Source organism: Ooceraea biroi, chromosome 1 (genome assembly GCF_003672135.1).
Source record: "Ooceraea biroi isolate clonal line C1 chromosome 1, Obir_v5.4, whole genome shotgun sequence".
NCBI classification, from domain to species: domain Eukaryota; kingdom Metazoa; phylum Arthropoda; class Insecta; order Hymenoptera; family Formicidae; genus Ooceraea; species Ooceraea biroi.
Genome location: NC_039506.1, coordinates 3,494,986 through 3,520,730, shown reverse-complemented (window position 1 = coordinate 3,520,730; position 25,745 = coordinate 3,494,986). Strand labels below are relative to the sequence as shown.

The 25,745-nt window shown below is 37.0% G+C and overlaps 3 protein-coding genes across 6 annotated transcripts in view; all 3 read right to left on the bottom strand.

Moving 5' to 3' along the window:
• Positions 1-482: 482 nt before the first annotated feature.
• On the bottom strand, positions 483-3,439 carry LOC105280404 (tankyrase-1). The gene is made up of 4 exons (XM_011340927.3): positions 2,848-3,439; positions 2,663-2,726; positions 2,174-2,402; positions 483-1,759 (listed from the first exon to the last, which is right to left on the bottom strand). The coding sequence occupies exons 1-4, from the start codon at positions 3,256-3,258 to the stop codon at positions 1,309-1,311; spliced, it is 1,155 nt and encodes a 384-aa protein (XP_011339229.1). The 5' UTR covers positions 3,259-3,439; the 3' UTR covers positions 483-1,308.
• Positions 3,440-4,615: 1,176 nt separating this feature from the next.
• Positions 4,616-10,274, bottom strand: LOC105280483 (glucose dehydrogenase [FAD, quinone]). Its single transcript, XM_011341066.3, has 2 exons — positions 7,119-10,274; positions 4,616-5,948 (listed from the first exon to the last, which is right to left on the bottom strand). Exons 1-2 carry the CDS (start codon positions 8,877-8,879, stop codon positions 5,799-5,801), a joined length of 1,911 nt encoding a protein of 636 aa, XP_011339368.1. The 5' UTR covers positions 8,880-10,274; the 3' UTR covers positions 4,616-5,798.
• Positions 10,275-12,676: 2,402 nt separating this feature from the next.
• The window catches only part of LOC105280482 (protein alan shepard), a 34,439-nt gene continuing 21,370 nt past the window's right edge, over positions 12,677-25,745 (bottom strand). For 2 of the 4 annotated variants that reach the window (XM_026974503.1, XM_026974511.1), the window contains exons 6-12: positions 24,745-24,750; positions 22,307-22,464; positions 21,821-21,974; positions 21,501-21,695; positions 21,046-21,138; positions 20,464-20,630; positions 12,677-20,360 (exon numbers count right to left, since the gene is read on the bottom strand). In XM_026974503.1, the coding sequence (XP_026830304.1) occupies positions 20,481-20,630; positions 21,046-21,138; positions 21,501-21,695; positions 21,821-21,974; positions 22,307-22,464; positions 24,745-24,750 (756 nt within the window). In that variant the 3' untranslated portion in view covers positions 12,677-20,360; positions 20,464-20,480. The remainder of the gene's footprint in view (positions 20,361-20,463; positions 20,631-21,045; positions 21,139-21,500; positions 21,696-21,820; positions 21,975-22,306; positions 22,465-24,744; positions 24,751-25,745) is intronic. The other 2 variants (XM_026974507.1, XM_026974516.1) reach the window with 1 other exon arrangement.

Below are 25,745 nucleotides of genomic sequence, written 5' to 3'. Positions count from 1 at the left end.
AAACTTTAATTCGACGGTCGAATAGCTGCACTGTACTATATACTGTTATATATAGTTCATACAATAGCGCAATTCCTCGTCGGCACTTTTGATGTGACGTTCAGGCAGGGGGAACGTAAACGTGCGTAAAGTAATGGCTCGAAACGCAACCCAAGCTTCTTTACTTCCGGTAAATGTACTGATTAAGCCTTTTACTTTAGATTTTGACGTAGGTAGGGTTTTTAGATGATTTTTCTGTGTAGCCAGATTTATTAACCTCTCAGAGCGATACTTTTAACCACTTACTGTTATTTGTAATCACTAATCATTTATAACTTTTTTCACAATTTTATCTTTTCAAATCTTGGTCTACGTAAAAAGGCTAAATTTTCTTTTCGTCTGAGAAACCGTTACACTCTGTAGCCTATTTCAGTTTTTCTTTTATGTGTTCATAAATTATCAGGAAAACATCAAAATCGTTCACGTACCAAAAAACTGAAAGGTTTATTTATAAAAACATTTTATTTCTCTGTATTGTATTATACATACAATTATATATTTCTTATTGAAGCTTCATTACATACAGCGTTTATAAAAGCATTCTAATATATTGACGTGTCTTTCTTACATGATCAGAGATTGCAGATACAAAAAGTGAGAAATTTATAAGATATAGATACTGTTCTTCCACAGTGACATCGTTGAGATCATCTTATTCCCAGTGTATATATATCAATATTGTCGTATATTATCTTAAAAAGGACAATCTTATAATCAAACTCAGTTTTAGGTATCTGCAAAACTTCGTCAGGTTTTTAAGTGTAAGTTAAAGTGTTTAGCTCAGACACTTTTAATTTTCCTTATCGTTATAAAGATACAGTCAAAATAGAGAATAATAGCTGTTTTTCGTGCATGTCTGTTGCAAACACAATCTAAAAATATTGAATTCATGCAGCGAATAATACATATTTTACTAGATTCAAGAATATTAGAATTGAAATTACATCTAACTGTATATACCTTTTACATAGACTTAAAAATATCTCATAATTGATTAATTCTAAACGACTTAAATAAGTCCTAATAAAAATGCATCATGATAAGAAAGAATTTTTGTGCGTACGCACACAACACACAAGAAAAGCAACTATTATTTTAAACAAATTACTAGCTAATATCTCGCATAGAAGTATAGCTCATGGACATACAATATGCATGTACAAAAGTACGCTTAGCTTCTGAAAATAGTACATTACACAGATTTTCTTATACCCTAAAAAAGATTTTGCTTCCAATTCGTAATTTAGAAACAACGTGTATCATGGTACACTACGGTGCCGCTTCAGTAGTTTCTGAGCTATTCGTTACACAAAGAGCCTCTAAATTCTCCAGTAAATCTTTAATATCGTCGTGAACTTTCTCCGAATTGGACAAGGAGAGCTTCGAGTAAATGCTGCTCAATGATTCCACCTGTGCTTGCATTTCCTTTTTCATTTGTGGAGATTTTTCTAGTATCATCGTTAAACTGCGTATTTCTCGCGTGAGGTTTGTTATATCGTTGTCTGTTTTGCTATACTTCAATAGCTCCGTTTTTACTCGGAGTAGTTCCAGTGGATTATAATTATCCGGCTGACCAACAGTATTGGTTGTTAAAAGTAGTGTCACTATTTCTGTATTGCCTGTGACTGCAGCTACGTACAATGGTGTGTTGCCGGCACGATCCTGCTTAGTCGGGTTAGCACCATGGCGCAACAATAATTCAACCATCTCCTTGTGACCCCTATCAAAAGAAATAAAACGTGAGAATTTTATATATATTTCTAATTAAATATTATTAAATAATAATTAAATATTATCAAACATCTAAGAACTTTATATGTAAAAAAATATAAAATAGCTTTATGAATAAATTCAGTTAAAGTTTTTTTAAGTCTGTCGCATAATTATATTTTGAAAAGCATGTTTCTTGAAAAACAATAACCTAATGTAATTTTAAAGTATAAAGTTTCCGAGTTGATCTCTTTTTTTTTACGAAATTTTCATTCTATAGCACATTTATATAGCTTATTTTTTGATTATATTCTTTGTACAACCTTTAAGGTATCCGATTTTAATTTAAACCTAATGTTTACTACAACTGTAGTCGAAGACAACTTTATAGTTATATAGAAAAATATTCAATTATTTGATTTACTTGTTTGCCGCATAATGAAGAGGAGTTCGTCCATGTGTGTCAGGAAGGTTGGGCGATATCCCTTCATCCAACAACTTTTCCATAGATACAATATCACTTGTGATAGCTGCAAACCGCATTTCTTGTAGTTGGCCAGTGAAAGATTTCTTCCTACGATTTATTGGATTACCATCATCAAGAGCTTTGCTGCACTTATAGGTTTTTAGAGGTTTGTCACATATAGTCAATCCTGCATGAAGATTATTATCATTGAGCAAAATTGTTGATATTTTAATAATTCATAATTTTTATCAAAACATTCTTAATAGACAATGTTTACTTAATAAAATAACAAAAAGAGGTAATTATAAAGATATAACAGAAACTTATTTGACAAATTATTAAATGAAAATAGCAAAGAAACAGCATGCATTTTCTTTTCATAAAAAAAGATATAAGAATATTGCTGTGTATGCACATTCACACAAAATTATACATAAAAATACTTACTGCGCCTAACTGGCGAGAAAGCAGGTCTATCATGTATCTTACATGGGGACCTTTCTGGAATCACCTAAAGCAGCAATATATTTGATTTATATGTTTATATAATTTACATAATCAAACATAATAATCTTCCTAGTTTATATTATTTTGCTTCAAGTATTTAGAAATACGTTGCAAGAACTTCTTACCGCAGGATTGGACCGTAACCCACGATTTTCCATTACGAGAGATTCACGTTTTGCAGCCCGATACAATCGCGAAAAAGTACGACAATATTTCTGTTCAACAGGTACATCGTGGTGTGCGTTAGTGTGTACATATGATTTCGATTCTTCTTTACGAGGTGTATCATGACCATGACTTATCGTGATATCAGTATTTACACGTACTGTCATGATTCTATTGTCAGGAGTACAAATAGTATAAATACGTTCTTGTTGTGGCTGCTGTTGTTGATTCTCATGCTGAACGATCATGCTGTCATTCGAGTCGTTCCCGGTTTCTACTCCCGAATCTACAGACGTCATAGCCGTCACGCGGCGTGATGCACGTGCGTTTAATTGCTGTTCTTGTTCAGACAAACCATGTTTATATTCCATTAAAGTTCTGCCAATAAAGAGAAATCGCTTTTTATAAGAGCGTAATCATGAGCGTATCATGACACGACTACACACAACACTTCAACGAGTTTTTAATTGCGACGTTACACATCGCGGCCATGTTACTATTAAGGTCGTTCTACGTTACTCGCATGCGATTGATCACACGTCCATGTTGTCGCGAGTCGTACCGAGTCTAGCGAATCAGCATACGAGACTGCTATTTGCGACCGGAAGTAGTACTGCTCGCGTTCATGCGATTGCTTGCTTGTGACTAAAGGTCGTTCTACATTTACGAGTTACGATTCCAAGTGCAATCTATGTCATGTATACTAACATGAAAGCCAAATTGAATCAAAATATTAAATTCTAATCTTAAAAAGAAATTTGAGCCTTCATTTGTATGATGTAACGTAGCGTGGCTATGCCGAATCAGTAAAGTAAATAAATATGTAACTAGTAAAGTCTAGTAACTAGTACGAAAAAATGGGACGTGATGCACTCTTTTCATCGAGATTCCAGGGAGCCTTCAAGGAGTGGGTGAGAAAGAAGCCAATACCTATTGCGTATTTCTGTCATGCTTCCCACCACAACGATAGTACATGCGAAAAGAGGTAAGGGTGAATTCACACCTTGGCAGAATAGCAGAAAACAGAAAAGCAGAAGCCAATCAGAACTCGCGCTGGTGGTCGACAGTACATTCTGCTTTTCTGCTTCCATCTTTCCGCCAACTGTCGACTATCCGCGCGAGTTCTGATTGGCTTCTGTTTTTCTGCTTTCCGCTATTCTGCCAAGGTGTGAATCCGCCCTAAGATACCTACGTGGTATCGCTATCCTTGGTTCGCGAGCCGCTTGTAGGCTCGTATAGGGAAGGTTCACTCCAGTATGTACACATTATATAGCTCAATAAGTTTTTTGCTCGATATTTCCACCGGAGACCGCGTTCTAATATTCATTGCCGATTCTGAAACTCTATAATTTATGTTACGTACACTATAGCTTTTCAGCGCTGGCAGTGAACACCGCCCGAGATTTACATCCGAATCTACTAGTGTCTACGGTCCGAGTTTTAGTAACTTTTTCTCGGGACGAGAACTCGGACCACTCTGACATCATAATTCAAGATGACCGCAGCAACAACCCAGGAGCCTTAAGTAAAGTTCTAAACTTTAGAACTTTACTTTAGAATCTAAAGTATTTGAAGCAAAAATTGGGCAAAAAATTACGATAAAAGAATAAAAGGATACAAACAAGAACTATTAAAACTGCAGCAATAAAAAATAAAAGAATACAGGATCATAACGTGTTGTATATATTAGATATTAAGGTTGTAGTCCAGTTTCAAATTTTTCAGAATACTTTCTATCCTTTTCCTTCTTTCAAATAAAAAGAAAGAAAAAATGTTTTAAAGCATAAGAAATTTTAACAATTTGGAACTACAACCGATATAATATTTGGAACTACAGCTTACACAATATTGTATAGTATAAATATGAACTACGCAACGTGGTCATGCATCACGAATAAAGAAATCCAAAAACAAACAGAACTGAACAAAAAATTACGATTTACAAGAATACAAGGACGATGCAAACAAGCATTATTAAAATTGTAACAATGAAAGAATGTGCATTCGAAATATTTCGAATATTTGTAAAAGACTATTTATGTGTATAAAAATACCTCGACATTTTGCCTTAAAAACTTCGTGCCACTTCATGCAAGAATGTGCTTAACTAAAGAAGGTGCCGCGAGAACTGATACTGGCACTGCTATCATGGCACAGCATGCTACAGCGTATGGAGGGGATACGTACACAAGCGAGCAACCGTGTACGTATATGCACTACACTTCGGCGGCCGAAGTGCGGTTGGTTGCTCGCTTGTTGCGTATCCCCTCCAATGTGTGGCCATAAAAGCTACAAGTTGATTGGCTACACAATTCTCGGATCGAGATCTTGGATCGATTTCTAGCATCATGGACACAAGGCTTAACGCACTCTAGTGTATCTTTTGTATCATATATATACGCTTGTGTATCTTTTGTTACTAACACAGCTGTCTGATTGGCTAATCTTAGATAAAATTGGCTAATCTTAAGATCATATTGAAAACGACTTTATTGTAAAAATGATTTGTGAATACCAGCTTGATATTCATAATATTATACTTACATGGAGAGATAATCTCTTAGATTATTTGTGTTTTAGGATTTTTTTATCATTATTAACGTTTCTATATTATCCAAGGGCAATATAGTATTTTGTAAGCATAAGCATTTTGTAAAAACTTTTGGGCAGCCAATCAAATTCACTAGTTAGAAATAATGCTAGGGAACAATACTTATATAATGTAAATAATTTCCTAGAATTTACCAGATTGCATAGCGGTAAGATGGGGAAGCATAAGAAGAGAACGAGAGATGCGACCGCCTAGCGATCGAGATTGCTAGGCGCGCCGCTCCTGCCTAATTTAATAAAGTTTATCTTTTTCGTTTCGCTCTATTCATACATAACCTAGACCAATATAATCTACCATATGTTACGACGATTTCTTGAGATATCCCCATTCTTCCTTTATCATATCTGCCGCTTTCTCGGCAATCATGTAAGTAGGTATGTTTGTATGCCCTGTTGTAATCTCGGGCATAATGGATGCATCTACAACTCTCAATTTCTCGACACCGATTACCTACAAAAAATGGTACATGAATTCACAAATCAAAAAATATATAGTTGTATCAAAATATCCCAGTCAGCCAAACCTGCGAAGAACAGACATTGGCAAAATCTGTTCGACAAAATATGTGAGCAGAGAGGCCACAGATTGGGTACAAAATCCACCCAGTAAGCACACTGTCAGCAGTATGCCGACAGATTGGCAGCAGATACGAAGCAGAATAATGCAACAGATCCGGTACCATCTGTGTCCGCATTAAGCTTGTGTTCTGCCAGCAGATCCTGCTTATAACATGATCTGACAGCAGATTGGCGGCAGAAACCGAACAGAGCCTGCCGACATAACCTGGCGGCAGATTGGCGGCAGAAATAGAGCAGGATCTGCGCAGTGTAGTTGGCAGCAGATTGGCGACAGAAACCGAACAGAGCCTGCCGACATAACCTGGCGCCAGGTTGGCGGCCGAAACCGAACAGGATCTGCAGCTTTTGACACTATTCAAATTTACACGGCTAGGAATATGCGTTTTCGCTCCGCACCGCTAGGTGGTGAACATGTTGAGTTCTTACTCGACGTTAAAATTTAGCCTGACAGTTATATAAGTTAATATACGCGTCTTGACATAATAATATTAATTTTTCTAAGAATTTTTGCACTTGCGGCACAGAGGTTCTCATGGACAACGTCCACACACGCCGCAAGCAATCTGAAGGCATTAAATTTGCCCATTTAATCAAATTAAGTATTGATTAAAAAAACAGATTACTTTACAATAGTGGACCAATATAAGAAATTAATTCATACCCCACATAAAAAATTAGATTCATATTGTTAACCAATATTGCTCCAATAAATTTGTACTACTACGGCACTTTCTCGCAGAGCCTGCTCGATTTCTACTCCCAATCTGCTGCCAACTACACTGCGCAGATCATGCTCTATTTCTGCCGCCAATCTGCCGCCAGGTTATGTCGGCAGGCTCTGCTCGGTTTCTGTCGCCAATCTGCTGTCAGATCATGTTAGCAGGATCTGCTGGCAGAACACAATCTTAATGCGGACACAGTGGTACCGGATCTATTGCATTATTCTGATTGAATCTGCTGCCAATCTGTCGACATACTGCTGACAGTTTGCTTACTGGGATTATATCTTTTACATTCTTATATCAATACTTGAATACAATACCTTTAATTTTGAATCGACGACGGCAGTTGGATCTCCCCCTGGTCCCATTTTACAGGTACCAGACATGTGATAGTACGTTGAAGACAATATCCTTATTGCACACTCCCAATAATCGTAGGAGTCGTAAACGTCTTTTTCGCATCCAGGAATGTCATTCAACAACCGTGAACCAAACTCCTGCATCGCTTTTGTTTGGCCGATTCTGATCGCGGCTCTAATGCCGGCAATCATTGTTCTGACGTCCTCCGGATCATCGAAGTAATTCAGCTCAATCTCGGGATAGACATTAACGTCGTTGGCCAGTAATCTTATCCGGCCGCGACTCTTCGGTTTCATCAATATCGGGTGTATGTTCCAGCCGTAATGGCCGATATATTTACTCCACATCTGACATATTCGCTCATTCAAGCCAGTCACAAGCGGTATCATCGAGAAGCTTCTAAACGAAGCGGTACTGAAAAGTAGTTCAATGTCCGGTAGACCACTATGGTTTCCCGGATGTTTAGTGTCGATGAAACTGATGACTTCGCACGAGCCCGGAATTGTAAACACTCCCGATTGTTTCATCAGATATTCCTTCCAATATGGTTGCGCAGGGTTTAGAACTCTTGACGTAATGGCAACTGGCTTGTCCACTGACCATGTCAAACCGAAGAAACCTACGTGGTCCATCAGATTCTCGCCGACAGGCGCATCCCAGACAGGGTCTATGCCGAGCTCGGCCAGACGATCGGACGGTCCAATGCCGGACAGCATCAGCAGCTGGGGTGACCCGATAGCACCGGCACACAGAACGACCTCTTTTCTTGCGAATACACGGATAATTTTATCATACTTTGCGAATTCCACGCCGATTGCTCGATTCGTGTCACGATCGATTAGCACTTTCCTCACCATACTCTGGAGCGTCACGTGAAGATTATTACGATTCTGCGTAGAATGCAGATGTGCCCTGTTGCTGCTCATGCGACTGCCATTCATGACTGTGGCCTGCACATATGAAAAGCCTATCTTGTTTTTGCCATTGTTGTAATCTATAAGTGGATATCCCAGTTCCTGGGCGGCTTTGATCAAAGCCCTGCTTAGTGGCGTGTGGAACGTACCGGAAATGTGCACTGGTCCCTGTGTACCGTGATAGATGCTATTCCGCAGCCCGGGAATATCTATCGTTTCCAACTTCTTGAAGTACTTGAGAACGTCCTTGTAGGCCCAGCCTTCGTTCCCCATCTCAGCCCAGCGGTCGTAATCTTCAGCAATGCCCCTACTCGCGATCATGTAGTTCAGCACGCTACTGCCACCCAGTACCCTACCCCTGGGCAAGTTGCATCTATTATCGTTCATACCGAGACAGTATCTGTCGGATGGCTTGGATCGGTACTTCCACGTGACATTGTTGTCCAGTTGAAGAAAACTAGTTATTAACGGAATGTTCATGAAGAGATTCTCGTGCGATCCAGCTTCGATCAGCAACACCTTGACGTTTGGGATCTCGCTCAATCTAGCAGCCACCGTGATGCCGGCCGTGCCAGCGCCAACCACCACAAAGTCGTACACGGCATTGCGTTGCGGAATTATATTTCTCACTTCGTCTATGTAACGTTGATTTTGATTGAGGAATTGCAGAGACCCGATACTAAAGTCGACCATATTTGACAAAATATCTATTAAAGAGTCATGCGATTGAGCCGAGGATAGCCATCCATTCAATTGTAACTGGACCAACACGAAAACGATACTTAAGAGATGATAAAGACTAAACATCTTGACGAGCAGATCTGGCGCGTGACGCTAATCTTTTTAACGTTTCGAAGTGAACTTTCATAGTAAGAACGTACCTGACACCTGAAGATGTGCTTATATACCTGCTGGTCTGGTTTTTCAATTCATTTTTTCTTTTGGATTACATCAATAATCTTATGTGATGTATGTAAATTTTATTGTATGCGTGAACTCTTAATATCATTGAAATATTCAAAAGACATATACACACACATTAGTATGCACAAACCTTTATTATGTAAACTCTCGACGCACGATAGATCCCTATGTATATTGCAAAAATTAAAGTATTGAATTAATAGTCAATCAATAGTAACGGTCGTTCTTCTAGACGGCCACAAAGTTCTTTTTTGTACTTCATGGATTATGAAAGAAATTCCATCATGAACTTTTAATCCAAGATGAAGCAATCACAGCGGAACGTTACAGCTCCGATTGTCGACATTCCCGATTGCCTAAAGGGCAAACGGAACCCTCTCGATAAAGAAACCATTTACTGGTCAAGGATGTCGTAAAGTCATTCTTCTTCATGACAGTGCTCAGTCACGTGTTGCTGATCCAACAAGCTTTAATGGAGCTCGAATAGGAGGTTCTGCAGGATCCAATGTATTCTCCAAACATTGCGCCTTCCGACTATCATTTATTCTGCATTTATATCAATGCAGCACGGCTCTCTCTTCTCTCTTCTTCGAAATCCGACCAAGATCCGAAAATAAGTTGATATTTATTGTTTGAAAAGACAGCTGGTTCTTTCGTCGGAAAATTCATCTCTTTCCTAATAGTTGGTTAAAAATTGTAGATACAAAGAGAATGTATTTTAATTAATTAATAATGTTGCTTCCTTATATGTCTGTCAAATTTCAATAAAAATAATGGAAATTTATTTATACATCTAATACGCACTTTGTGTGCGTTTAAATAAAACAGTTTTTCAATTTTTTTATTAAGATATTTTAATTATCTTTTGGGTTAAAATAATTTTGGAAAATATATAATTTGTTCTATTTCATGTTAATGTTGACACAAATTAACGTTTACTTTCTACAAATAAGACGTTTTTCATAAAGATCTTCCCAGTATGATATGCTCATCGGATATGATCATACAATAAAGATTTGGGAATTAAGCTACAAGAGATGAAAATAACATCTTTACTTTCGATTACTCGCCATTATCACGTATGATAATAACGAGATCGGCCGATCAATATGTACGATTATATGATCCGAGATCTAGATCAGGTAAGAAATGCCACATAATAGAAAGGAGGAGATAACGCAGACTGCGAATTCTGTACAAAGAAAATCAAAATATTGGCTTGGCCAAAAAGTAATTGCGTTTTTTTTTATATAAATAAAAGGCGAATTTTTCATGGGAAACAAAAACTTTATTAAACAATATATTGTCCATTTTGTTTGATTATCTTTTGTCATTTTTCAGGCAACTTCATGATTCCGCGCTCAAAAAAGTTCTTATCTTTTTCAGCAAAAAACAATTCCAACAACGATTTGATATCCTCATCAGCAGTAAAGGTTTTACCATTCAAGGCGTTTTGCAAAGAACGAAACGAATGGTAATCTGATGGTGCCAGGTCTGGCGAATATGGTGGATGTGGTAACACATCCCATCCAAGCTGCAACAATTTTTCACGAGTGACCAAACTTGTACGTGGTCTAGCGTTATCATGGTGAAACGCAACACCTTTGCGATTCACCAATTCTCGACGTTTCTGTTTGATGGCATCATTTCATTTATCCAGTTGACGACAGTATACGTCTGAATTAATGGTTTGATTCCTTGCAAGCAGCTCAAAATACACAGTCCCACCAGACTGACAGCATAATCTTTCTTTGGTGAATATCTGCTTTTCAAGTGCTTTCAGCAGGTTCATCACGCTTGCTCCACCATCTTTTTCGTTTGACGTTGTTGTAGACGATCCATTTTTCGTCGCCTGTTATCATACGTTTCAAAAATCGATCATTTTCCTCACGTTTCAAAAGAGAATCGCAGATGTCAATACGCTTAGTGAGATGAATTTCTTTGAGCTCATGTGCTACCCAAATATCGAGCTTACTAATGTATCCAAGTCGTTTTAAATGGTTTTCAACACTCGATTTCGATATGTTAAGATTCTCAGCAACCTCTCGTGTCGTTAAACGCCGATTGGAATCGATCAGTGCCTTTATTTTGTCATCATCAATTTCGATTGGCCTTCCTGAGCGTGGTGCATCTTTCACATTAAAATCTGCAGATCGAAATTTAGTAAACCAATTTTGACACTGCCGCAGTTTTAAAGCATCTTCGCCATATACATCACATAACTTTTTATGAGCTTGTACAGCATTTTTCCTTTTTCGGAAGTAATAAAACAAAATATGAGGAAAATGTTCTTTTTGATTTTCCATTTTGAAATCGACGGCAAACAAACAATTGTTAACGAAATCGTGTACTTTCTTTTTTTAAAACAAGCTTGAACTGTGAGTTGTTAACCTACATAATGAATTTGCGATTTAGAATGAAGTTAGTTACATTTCAAGACATGTATGTCCATCTATTGGAAAAAAACGCAATTACTTTTTGGCCAACCCAATAGTATTACATTTCTCCCCGATCTTAAACCAGTGCAGTTGTGTATCATATTCTAACTTTTGGTTCTCTCGACGATTCTCTCGACTTTGGTCTCTTATAAATAACTGAGTCCGATATTCATAGTCGGACCTTATGTTTAAGACCGTCTTAAGCTTATTCTGCAGATGCTGTATAGATCATTTCATTGGCTACGCAGTATCTGAAGATACACTTAAGACGGTCTTAAATATAAGATCCGATTATGAATACCGGCCTGAGATTTAATTATAATTATATGTTTCAGAAATTATGAAAACAGAATCCACCTCTTACAAGCAGTCATAAAACTCCTTTGTGTTGGTCGACCGTAGATGAACGTCTACTCATCTTTAGATCACATGATAGCATCGTAAAATGTAGGACATTAGAAGGACGGTTAAATCATGCCATCATGAAACGCAAATATTGGTTTAACTTACGTGATCGCAAAGTCCAAGAATTGTTTCATTATTATGGTTTCCATTTCTTAAGATGAAAATACAAAATATTTATAAATTACTCTTTGTAAAATTCCGAATCTCGTACAAAAATTAAAAAGAAATGATAATTCTATATAGGTATGAGATTATACCTATATTTTAACAATTATGAATTTCTTCCAGTCCCAAGTCATCTCTGTTCGATCTCGAAGAACATAAAGATAAAGTACTCTGTTGCGCGTGAGCTAATCCTGAATGGATATTGTCAAAAAATTATTAATTATTATCAAATTATTGTCTGGAGGCGCAGACAACACGTTAAAAATGCAAATCCAATATAGCGTGTTAGTTACGAAGATGTACGATATTGTGTACATGTAATAAGACTAAAATATTTATTATTATTATTACGTGGACGAGTTGGCAATGTTCATATTAGACGCAATAAATAAAACATCTTAAACAAATAAAAATTTGAAAATTGATGAACATTGACAACGAGTGAAATCTACAAACGTCTCAACCATTCTATGTCGTTCCCTTACTTTGTCTCGGGCTCTTTTTTCTCTATGTACTTGTTGAACGTATCTTCTTTTATCAATCGCTGTTGAAGACGTTCTTATTTTTAAATTAGCAGCCGCTCTCTCTCCTTTTTCCTCTTCCTTTGTTTCTTTATTTGAGAGAGTCGCGCTAGATGGGGAAGTAAGAATCGTGTCGCCTCAGGATAAATCCCCAAAACAGATCGTTTATTGATCAAAAATAAGGGACGATAATTGTGACGTAGTCGGGAATTCGCGTCCCCGCATCGCGAAGTATTTAATTATTTACCAAACCGTTTTCTTCATTACTTCGTAAGTAACTCTAAAAAGACCACCGATTCTCAAGTGTACGCCTCTATAATAGAGACGTAAGATGTATGCGGCAATAATACAGGAGCAGCGGAGGGAGCGTGCGCTTTTCCGTCTCTTCTTCCGTCTGTACAAGTGTATGTGTATATGTGTGTGTGGGCATATCACGCGTGCGCGCGCGCGTCCGCTACACCTTGCATGCAATAAGCAGACGGTTATTTTCCGAGTAGGTATCAATCCCTTGAAGTTTAGGCATACACCCCTACGCACACACATGCGCACACTCTCCTATCGCTCGCACACTCTCATCTCATTGTTGTTTTCCTCATCGGTTTTCTTTATCTTTTTCGTTTGTTCTCCGAAGATCCTATCTAAAAACCTCCACACATTACCTTCCACACAAAGACTAGCGTTTTTTGTTTTAAACGATCCAAAATAAACTAAGGGCACTTTTTAGTGGCTTATGCCCCTTGTGTCGTCATCGCGTGCGTTACGTTTTTTTTTACGTTTCTCTTAATTAGAGTTTTTTTCGTTCTTTTTTCATTTTTTTTTTCTTTATTCATGAAAAATCTAATTCTGACTTGTTTTTTTTGTGTTAAACTTTGTTTTATTACAGCACCTATTCGACTTCCTAAGAGTCTCCCTAGATCTCTTAACTAGCTATGACACAACTTGCCTTAACGTCTAAAAAATTTTTTTTCTTCACATTACATGCTAAACGCCTTTTCCATCTCGGCCTTAAAAGTATCCTCGAAATCCTACAAATTGATCCTCGCGAGCGGATTTAAAAAGAGGCTTCAGCGTCCGACGATGTCTCCCCGTTTTGTTTTTCTCCCCTTTTTTGCGCTTTTTCTCTTCCGTCAACATAGGGAAGGACTACGCAAAATAAGCGGTACACGGGGTACGCGTCTCGTTTCTCTCAATCTGTCTTAGAAATACATTACAAGTTCCGCAGGGAGCGGAGTACAAATGCAAAAAAAAGGAGAGAGGGAAGGAGACGCGGAGATACATCGGGGGAGCAGGAAGTATGGAGGAAGAAACCAAGATGTCGAGTAATTACAGCTATATCGCTTAACAAACACGTGTAAAACAATGACTTAAAAACTTGGAAAACTAAGGACTGTACAAGTCGAAGTACAAGACTATAATCTAGTCACCTCGAACCTCACTTTATCGCTAATTTACTCTCTCTCTCTCTCTCTCTCTCTTTTTCACGCTCTCTCATATACACCAAGACACGAACGTAGGCAAACACTCTCTCTTTCTATCTCTCGCGCTTGCTTTTGCCCTTTTAAGCCGATCTCGACTAACATTATTTACTTAGAAACATCCTATATTCTTTCGCTTCATCTCTCCCAAAATCAATTCACCGCTTCGCTTCGCTTCGTCTTCTTTTCTACAATGAGCCTATCAACTACGGTATGTCTAGTCTAAAATGTGCCTACACTAGAACTCTAGAGAAAGCTTTACGGAAAGCAGCATTGTCCGCAACAGCAAGAACCATTTTCCTGCCCGAAACCTGTGCCGGCGGCTAGACTGCGGAAGCTCGCGAGCTTCCGCGGCGAAAGCTTCTCAGATAGCGGAGACGCGCTGTTATCACGTCGTTTCATCATCGCGTCATCGATGATACAGCCTTGCGCAGATACCATCGATCCATTCGTCCTCTTATCATAAGTCGTTCCCGTAGTACTTGAACTGCTACGGAGAAATGAAAAGCGCGACACCGCGTGATATCGGTCAAGCGGGTGACAAATGCCAAAGTCCTCGTGATAACACGCATCGTTTCATATCACCGTCGAAAAAACGCAATGCAACTTACGTGTATAAATTACAATCCATATTCGTCTAATCTTATTCCCTTAGTAATCTTCGCCTGTTAAAGCTCCCGACACACCTCGTTGCAGCTACTCCGGATTTACAACGTTGGAGGCAAGGAGCGATCACGTGAACAAAGGTCTATGCGATTCTTCGCTTTTAATGATGTGATCCAATGTGGATCGCACCGAGGAGGCAGAGCTGCAAGGAACGTTCTCGCGCGCCGTATGGAGCGGGACTCGTCTCGATACGATACCGATCATCCCTTATACGTACATACATCGGGAAGATTCTTCGCCGAAAAAAAAGAACTCGCGAGCTCCCGCATTCGGTTCGACGAATACAGAAGCCCGCATCCGGCCAGCCCACGCACCCGACCCGCGGTGCGCAGCAAGCAAATAGTTTCTTACTATTTATACAATTATACAAGTAGCTCATATATATATGTATATATGTGTGTGTATATATATACGCATAGAATATATGTATATATACGCACACATATTTATATCAATTAATATGAATAGCCAGTCAGTCTTGACGGGTGCGAGGTGCATAGGCTGAACGGTGCCCCATACCCGTGCCCCCTGTGCCTGCGGCAACACAGAAGAAAGGATAGAGGACACGGGGGATGAGAGGCAATATTCGTATCCTAACTATTAAACTATCGTTCTGTCTATTTATCTATCTACCTATATCCATAAACTTAGCCGCTTCTTAATCGATAAAAGATCTTCCTTTCTATCTCCTAACACGAACGAGTGCTCGCTCGCGCGTTTTCACTTAAAATCTAGGTGTTTTTTTTTTATCAAGTTCAACACTATCTATACTAAACACGCCGCGCGCTCGCGCGGAAAACCCGCGTTTCCGCGCGTTCTCTGTACACAATAATTATACTCTCGATCGCTCTCAATTTCTCTCTCTCTCTCCCTCCCATCCTTTCGTTCTCTCTCATCCTCTCTATATTTCCATTCTTCCCGCCTTCCGTTCCATTTCTATCTTTCTCGTAAAATTTGTCTTTAATCCGGGGATGCTAGACGCGCGACAGATCGTGTCTGTCATCCTCTACCCCGTCTTCTCCTCCTTTTGCCGAACCGATCGATGCAACTATTAATGCTGCTTCATTCACACTTTTCTTCCGCTTTGTTTTTATTCCGTTTGGTCGGTCACATAATTACTTTAATTATTTTTTTTGTATACAAGTCTATTTAGTAAAATTCTCAAAATTTCCTATTAAAATCACATATGGATTTTTTTGTTGTCAGTCAAGTAGTGACAATTTTGCCTTTTGCAACAAATACACAATATGCACTTACTAAGTGCTCGTTTTTCTCTCTCTTGCTCGCTTCGCTCTCGACAATCCCTTTTCTCTCTTTGTCTCTCTTTCACGCATGCAGTCTCTCTCTCTGTTTTACTTTTTAGCTTAATACATGGACTCAAATCGAGTAATAAATCGGTCTCTTAAAAAATAGCTCGTCCTTCGCTTCTCTACTCCTTCGTTTTTTTTTCTTTTTTCGTCAATTTATCTGTTGCGTTCTCTCTCATTCTCACACTCGCTTTCGTTCTCTCGTCATCAAATCGTGATGTACCAAAATAAACTAAATATATTATTTACTTCAAGTCTCAACAGTGTAAAAATCTTTCGTACGTTTAGATGACGTCAATAATAGTAAATCGTTAATTATAATAATACAGCATCGTTATTGTAATATTATAATAATAACTACGACTCGCCGCTTTCTTTCGCTCGTTCTCTTTCTCACTCTCTCTCTCTCTGTCTTGTCTCGCTAAAATTCTACGTAACTATTTGCCCACTACCGGCGCCACTTCATCTTCAACATTTTCCTGTATACCGCGCGAGTAGCTTCTAACTCTCGCGTATTTTTGGTAAAAAGCTTTTCTATACTCTCTCCCTATCTTTCGCTCTTCCACTCATCCTACGACGACTTTCAATCCTAAGCCAGACAACACGAAATCCCGCTGAATGCACGAATGGTGATGGTGATAATGATAGCGGTGGTTGTACTGATTGATGATGATGATAATGGCTAAAGGAGAGAAGATATTCAGAAAAGAAGAAGGAGGGAAATTTATTTGATGCAGGTGTAACTTAATTAATATTTTCAGGAAGAACAATCAAGACTTCCAGATGGGACAGTCTTAGTTAATCGAAATAATTCAAGTAAATTTTTGCAAAGTTGATTTCGCAAGTTTTGAAAAACTGTATTTAGTTCAGTAATACAATCCTATTGTGCTGAAAAATCGCTACAATAATTAAGAATTTCGATACTGTTAAAACAGTTTCACTCTTCCGAAATAAAATTTCTCGAGCGATTAGGAGGCGGATACTCATGATGTTCCTTCATTTATTTACAACTATTAATCTTGACATAAAAAAATGACAAAATACCGTCTCAATTACTCTCCCCTTAAGCTACATGCGCACGCGCGTTATGTGTGCATGAGTGTGTATGTATGTGTATGAGCGTGTACATATGTACGGAGTAAATGAATGCACCGTTAGTTTCACCTTCCGGCTATCCTTCTTTAACACTCGTTTCCATGTGCTCGTTTCCCACGCGTTTTTCTTCGATAAAATAAATTAATTTACACTGTATATATTTTCTTCTCTTTCCTAACCGTTCGTACTCTTTCAGTCTCTCTCTTTTTCGGTCTCAAACACACTGTCAATCATTCCCTCTTGCTCTCACAATCCCTCGACATTCATTTGATTTATTCTATATCTTCTCGTTTTTCTTTCATTCTCTTAAATTATCCTTATCATGAATTGTTCATATCATATGTCTACTTTTTTTTTTCTTTTTCATTCACAGTCGATAATGCATGCGCGTCGCAACGATACAAAAATCTGGCTCTGTTCCGTTACACATCGCTAGTACTGGCAATAATCATTCAGTATTTGGTGAACAAAATGAGCAGAATGATATCGCCAACATTCCATTTCATTACTGATAACGAGTAAGGAATACGCCGTCTATTGCATTTACGTCAAGAACATAGAGATTATTCTGGTTGTGATAAATAAACAATTTATAAACGAAAGGATCAAATTTTTATTAGAGTTTATGTTTACTAATACGTAAAAATATGCTCATTATTACTGTACTAAATTATAAAATATACAAACAAACATTTCACATATTCTTTCACCACTCCCTTCTTTCCTCATTGTTTCTCTCTTTCTTTTTCTTTCTCATTCAGTCATTTAGCCATTCAGATATTCAGTCATTCATTCGTTACTTCACTCATCCTTTTTTTTGTTTCTTTCTTCGTGTTGTTCCTTTCTTCCTCTTTCGTTTAGCAAATCTGTCTGAAAAGGCACAATTCTAAAAAAAATATCTGGATTTACTATACAATTGAAAATCGATATCGATCCGTAGCTGATGCATAATCATCGTAAATATAATGTTCTAAAAAGTACTATTGTTTTTCTTTCATTCTTTGTACAGTAATTTATATATAGTCTTAAACATCCTAAACATTGAATTTTTTTTCTTTTTCCCCGTTATAGAAACCAAGCATTTACCTGTGTGCTTTTTTTCCTTGATTCGTCTCGGGATACCTAATTCGCAACAAAAGTTTTCCATTAAAAAAAAAAGAAAAAAAAGTAGTATGCAACGAGACCTCAGCTGCTGCCAATATTTATACTTATAAAAAGTCAGATAAAAGAAATGAATCTTATTTTTAATTCTGATTGAAAAAGAAAAGAAATACATGGCGAAGCGCGCGTGAACCCAGCTTGGAATGTTTTTAAATCTTAAAAACCTGGGGGGGAAAAAAAAAGTATAAAAAGAAGATCCGAGAAGACGCGTGAACTCCGATAAAAGTGCGGTGAAAAGTGTCTGTGTGTGTTTTTTACGTGCACACGGCGTCGCAAGGATATTTTAACGTACAAAGTTACATTAATTTTCGTTGCATTTGGGACATGTAAATTATGTCCGATATCCGGCGGACAGTTCGGTGTTTGCGCATGTCAAGAATTATAAATATTTAATTAGAAAATATATAACAAATGGAACAATACATTAAGCTAATAGAACAGATATACATTCCTAAAGAAAAATATTAATGAGAATAAATTAATCAATATAGAATTTAAAATCTTGAAATACCTAGATACAAATTTCTCTTTAGCTAATACTCGTATGCGCGATATATAAGTATCGAAACACGCCGTAAGTACAACGAAAACTGATGCGACCCCACGCACCGAGTCATTTACGACGTCGCGAATACTTGTGCAATCTACGATATGAGAAACGGATGAGGTGAAATCGGAAATCGTGAAAGAACAGTGCTGCCATGCACGTTTCTTATCGCATTGAAACATCTCCGAACATTTCTTCCAAGATTTACAATCATGAATGCAAATTCTTTTCCTCCCGATGTTTAATCTAGTGTTCGAAAAGTAACACATCCTTCCTTCTCTCTTTTCTTCATACATTATTGTTATTTATCGTTTCCTCGGGAAGAATTCTATTTCGTATAGTTCTCTTCGCAGCATTATTTTCTTTGCTTCTCCTTCCTTCGTTTTTCCGTACAGTTTACATCATCATTTTCACTCTCTCTCTCTCTCTCTCTCTCTCTCACTCTCTCTCTTTTCCTCTCAATCGTTAAAATACTTACTCATTCTCTCAAGCTCTCAGGATTAGCTTCGATCGTTTTCCTATCGCTTTAGTAAATGTAATATCTAAAGTTACATCATGGAAGCCTATCAGCTTGACACTAAACTGTTCCTCATAGATAACTCAGTTTCCTCGCTGTGTGTGTGTGTGTGTGTGTATATATGTGTGTGTTCTTTTTTCTTGTGGAGGAAAAAGTAATTGCAGAGAGTATAGATTTTCAGAGATGTGAAATCAAATAACAATGAAAAGTTAATTAGCTACGCCAACTTTTTTCTTTAATTTTCACACATCGAATGAAATATGATATATATTTTGGGACAATCCAAAGTCACGTAAGTAAAACGTTACGATACATATTTATCATAAAATCACCTATGTATCGCGTTATTCCAGCATATGTATAAAAATAACACAAAGGAATCGAACAAATACGAATATTGAACAGGAATAACACAAAATTAGAACTGAAAAAAGAAGACGATAAACAATATTTGTTTTTTGTGTAAGTATAATGTTACACAATATTTAATCCAATTCTACTTTGCGACATCGTAGAACGTACGGCGTAGATCAGTAGACAATTCTCCCCTTATCGATTTCACCCCACATGAGTTACACTCGCCTCGATTATTTTTTACATCTCCAGGTCTGGTGTATTCCTAGATGTGTGTGTATGTGTGTGCATAGGAGTGTACATGTGTCGTTACGCAGCTTTAACGGAGCCATATAGATGCGGAACCACATTGCTGATCTGCACGGACACTCGACACGTGGCCTTGCTCTCGCGCTAGCTTTCCTCCGTTCCCTCTCTTTCTCGTTCCCTTTCGCTCTCACGCACTCTCTCACATTCACTCCCTACTCGTTGGAAAATATCAACTACTTTCACCTATTTATCTGATGAATAAAATGTATAAAATCTGGCAAGTAAATTTTTTAAGGAAGAATCTTAATTCGATATTATGTAAGAATTTTCGCTTTTGCTTGTTGTTGTCTGTGGTTCATTCGCATAGCCTGCTCGGTGTCTCTTGCTTTCATCCGTTATGCGCGAGTCTTTGTGTATCAGCATGCCTTTTCTAACTTACGTAACTTGCGACGCGATCGTTATATCTGTAAAGATGTACAAAGATCGTTTTAGTTTGTCACTTTATTGTTTATTGAACGGATCATTAGTCAATATCACATCGTAATGAGAAGGATTTATAATATTGACCTACTGTAAACCATGGCCTACTTAGGCTGCTGAGCCTGGTACTGCTGATAAGACTCATCCGGGGACGCTGCGTTACTCGTCTGCTCCGATTCACCGAGTGGCATGGTGTGAATGATGCTAGGTGCAGGATAAGTGGTGTAGGGGTACGGGTGCGGGCTCGCGATGTACTGGAAAGAAGAAACAAGACAATAAGTTCTCGTTGATCAGCTTCAATCAATTGAATCAATTCTATCCAAAGAACACAAGCGAAAGACATTGCAAGATTGTTTAAAATGAAGAATTTTTAAATCACATTTGACATGTTACACAGATGTGAATAATTCAAAATATTCTAGATCTTCCAACAATTTTCTGTATATTTAAATCTTAAAATGTAATTTTTAAGAAATATGTTTTTTAAGCAAGTTTTCTCTAAATCTGACACATCGTAATTGATTCAAATGTCTTCAAATCCAAGATCCAAAGTTTTTAGATGTTCTTTGTCATTAAAACAATTATTAACTTTCAATCTCTGAGATGTCTTTCGGAGCTTTGCTTTGAACAGCTGTTAAGACTGCTGTCGACAAATATTACATCACTTACTGAGCCGGTACCCAAATGTAAAGTGGACATTTGAGTAGTAAGCTGAGGAATCATACTGTATTGTGGATTACTAGGATCGGCTGACGGTATCATCTGTAACAAACAGATTAAGAACGAAACTCGATTAAGTAAGCGCGATACACACAAACCAATAATATTGGTCATATTTGACAATAATATCAAATACATTATTTTGCAATCAAAAAATTTCGATATTATGTTGATATTTTAATGGAATAATACCAAGAATAGTGGAGAAATCAGTTAAAGGAAATTTAAGCGAAATAAGTATTGTACTCGGATTTAAATGTATTAAATCTATAAAGTTTGAACTGTTAGATCATGCAGAAAATATACTAATCTCCTGAGTATTATATGAAAGTATTCTGTATTGTATAAAAGCATTTGTGCAAAACTATGGAAACAAAATGAACGAAAAATATATAAAAACTCACGTCAACCTGTTGCATATGTGGGGCAGAGGGCACAAGATAATGAGTACCCATCCAATGAGGGCCTGGTACACCATAACCGGGCAATGCTTGACCATAATGACGGCTGTATTGTGTCAAAGTTGCCGCGGGAAGCATGTGAGTTGCGGCAACACCGTTCTGACCAACACCGCTGGTGTCATAATTTAGAGTCATATTCTGAAAAAAGAAAAGAACAAAAACTCCAAAAGTAATAAAAATCTCTTAGTGCACTTTATACAATTTATATAATCATAATTATGTAACACATATAATTTTACGTGAATTGATTAAAAAGTACGTACTTCTCCAGTTTCTCTCCATATTGTACCCTTGAATAAAGATTTCTTCTTGTTGCCGCCATCAGCGAACTTAACTAGTAGAGGATCCTTAGCTCCTGTTAGCGCCTTCCCGTTGAAGATCTGAATTATCTGTTCGCATTTTTCTTTGGACTCCATCCTTTAATGCAACCATTAAATTATTTATGCAATTAAAAGCATTGTTAAGTGTAATTGTTTATATATAATTTTTATGGTATAAATAAAATTTCATACTATGTATTAGATTTTATATATGATATATATAACATATGTTAAAAATTGAATGTAAGATGGAATAAAGTGTCATGTAACTCGCATTCATTTTAATCAACATCTTCAGATTAATGTCACTTATCATGACATAAAATGAGAATGGAATAATGAAATGGTATGTTATATTAATTTCACGTTAATTATCCTCGTTTGACCAAACGAAAAAGTTGTGTACAAATACTTAAAACTTATCCGAACCTTGCGAATCCAACGCCTTTACTCTGGCCGGAGGTATCGCGCAGAATACGGGTGGAGATAACTTGTCCATACTGAGCCAGCATTGCTTCGACATCGTTCTCTTTAAAATTCACTGGCAGGTTGGCAATATATAGATTGGTGGGGTCTTGTTCCTGTTGCTGAGAAGAGAGTAAAACTACTATGCAATTACATATAATAGAAGGTCACAATGAATATATAAAAATTTATATATATATACACAAATTTTTATATATATATATAAAATATATATATAAATTTGCAGATAAATCTGGGTATCATTTTAAGTTCCACGACTGTTGTCTATCATTTAAAAATGAATGCACAGACGAGAAGACAATGCACAAACGCGGAATTGATCAAAGTCTATAAAATATATCCAACTCTATTTCATAGTAACGTTCTACATAATAAATAAATTCATGATTATTTAATGCATTCATAAACGTCACTGTAAACTAATATAGAACTATAAACAAATAAGAATTTCGCGACGAATAAATGCAACGTAATTTGCTCAGTCTGGGAACATTAATATGATATTTGTAAATTTATAAAACGACAATCAAAATAATAATAAAAATAATAATAAAGTACGGAAAGATGTTTCTCATAACAATAATGACGCGCGTTTCTAACTGCAATCTTGCGTTTGAAGAAGTAAATCTATATGGTACTCGTGAAAAGTGAGTGTCATCGAAACACAAGGTAATTCATCTACACATAAACACTACGGAGAGATCATCTCAAACTAAATTCTGATTCACCGTCTAGATGATCTCGGAAGAGTGCAAAACAGAATTAATAGGTACCGAAAACGAATATCATAACATGGGACCGGCTAGATAATTATTATATTTTTAATGTCAAAAGATTATCATGCTTCATGACAATTACGTTACCACATTCTGGTGGCTCTCTAAATTTGCTTGCTTCTAGGATGCATTCGATTTCATCTCTCGACTCTAACTAAACGCTAACCCGAACAGAAAAGACCCGATTCTCTCTGTGCATTTTTCGACGCGCAGAGCATGCTCACATAGATAGACATTATATTCTATACACATACGCATCACTGTACAGTCAATTTATTCAGTTGTGTTGTTTGTATCGTTTCTATAGACAAATTCCAGAAAATAAACGCGTGAGAGCAAGTGAGCGTAGGTAAATATCAGAAAATATCGCAAAACTAACTCAAATAAACGTTTACATAAATAAATGATGAAATAAATGGTACAAAAATCAACATGGAATATAAAATAAATATATAAAAAAGAGATTACAGTTTATAGTTATATCGATAGAATTCAGAATATAACGTAACGTGATTTGTATTAGTCAAATTTCTGTTTGTTAGATTAAGTTCCTTGTAATTAATGACAGGATGGTAATATATCGCCTGTGCATACATTTTACTGTGTTTCACACAATGAAATTGGACAAATTTCCTGGTGTAAGTACACGTGGATTGCAATCTGATGCGAGAACGCTCGTTTGCGCAATTATCATCTCGTGTGACGAGTGATGTTTTATACTTTTGTGACGTACATACGTAATCGATACTCACGATAAATGGGTGTTACAATGTTCGCAAATTTACAACTATATTTCTAGAACGTATACACCGATAGGGTTGACAAGCGCGAGAACAGTATCTGAGAATTATGTGTCCTGCGTCTATGTAGCGTCTCTAGTACCTTATATACAAGTGTCGAACTGTCTCCGTCATTTTTACAGATAACCATTCAAAGCGATAATGAAGAATAGATTCAACATATGACATTTCATTGAAAAAAGGGAGAGGGAGGGAGGGAAGCAGGGAAGAGAAGAGAGAAAGAGAGAAGGAAAGAAGAGAGAGAGAGAAAGAAGAGAGGAGAAGCATGATAAAGAAAAGCACAGGCGTATACATATATACATACATGTATGTATGTACAGTTATACATCATATGAGTAAATGAACAAATGTAGAGAGAAAGAAAGGGAGAGTACGATTTCTGAGGGATAGATACCGCATAAAACATATAATATACGTGAAGTATATATTGGACATACATATACATGTATTCATGCGTCGGCTTTTCGGTCTCACAAAAAATAAAAAGAGAGAGAAAAAGAGAAGGAGAGCGAGAGCGAGAGAGAGTGAGAGAGAGAGAGAGAGAGAGAAAGAAAAAGAGAAAGAGAGAGAGAGAGGAGGGCGAAATAAAGCTTCAAACGAGAACAAAAATATGTATATACATAGTGAAAACGAAAAAAAAAACGAGAGAGAGAGAGAGTATGAGAGAGAAAAGTATGTACGTATTCGAAGATTGATGATATTTTATGCACCCTCAAGCATATTTCGAGATCCACCATTTCTGATTCAATGAATCAATCAAATATCTACGATTACTTGAGTATACTTATACTTTACGACAATTTACTTCAATCTTGCGAATGCATTAAAACAAAAAAACGAATAATGAAAATATCATGATATAAGCCAAGCTGATGGCATTTAGATATATCTATATATATATATATATACATATACATATATATGCGTACGCGTATGATATGTGTATGCGCGTGCGCATATGTATGCGGGCTGTCGCAGAATCGAGCAGTGTCGTTTTAACAATACGAGTTTTCCAAACACTCAGATTTCTCGATTTCCTCGATTAAATCCGATATTCGCATTTAATCTTTTACGTAGCGACAACCTGTATATATGAAGAATTAAATACAATAGAAAGCTCAATTATTCGAACACTGTTTAACTGAATAGTTAATTAATCCGACGAGGTAAGAAACGTTCGATGAAACAATGTTCTTTTCCAAGGAGAACAATGTTCAACGCAATTGGACGTTCTTTACACCGTGGTAATAAATAAATATTCGAATATTAAACGTTTCGGATAATACAGGGAACTTCTAACGTATTATATCTTAATGTACTCTTATTCCGATACGACAGTTCATAGATTTGTCGAGAATATGATTATTACACATCGGGAACATTATGTAAGATTCGATTTTATTTTGTGCATCGTTTTATTTTTTTTTTTTTTCAAACGTTTCCATCTATTTCATCGAACTTCTCGAGTGATCCCGCTCTCTATAAATGATTCCTGTATTATGTACGCACAAATTTAAACATGAGCTTAATAAAAATGTAATATTTATACAAGATTTATTTAATTTTCTTATTATATGCTTTACATGACACAATTTATTTAACTTGACCGTTTTTACATAATATTCTTTACTTGGGGGCTTATGAATCTTACGATAAGTTCCCGAATACAAGTGTAAACCTGTAGGTATGCTGGTTAAAGTTTTAACATATGTAAGACAAGTGTACGTGTCTTAATTCGAGCCAACCAACACCCCCCCCCCCCCCCCCGAGGAAAAGACAACGCCTGATCCGAATATAATCGCGTGT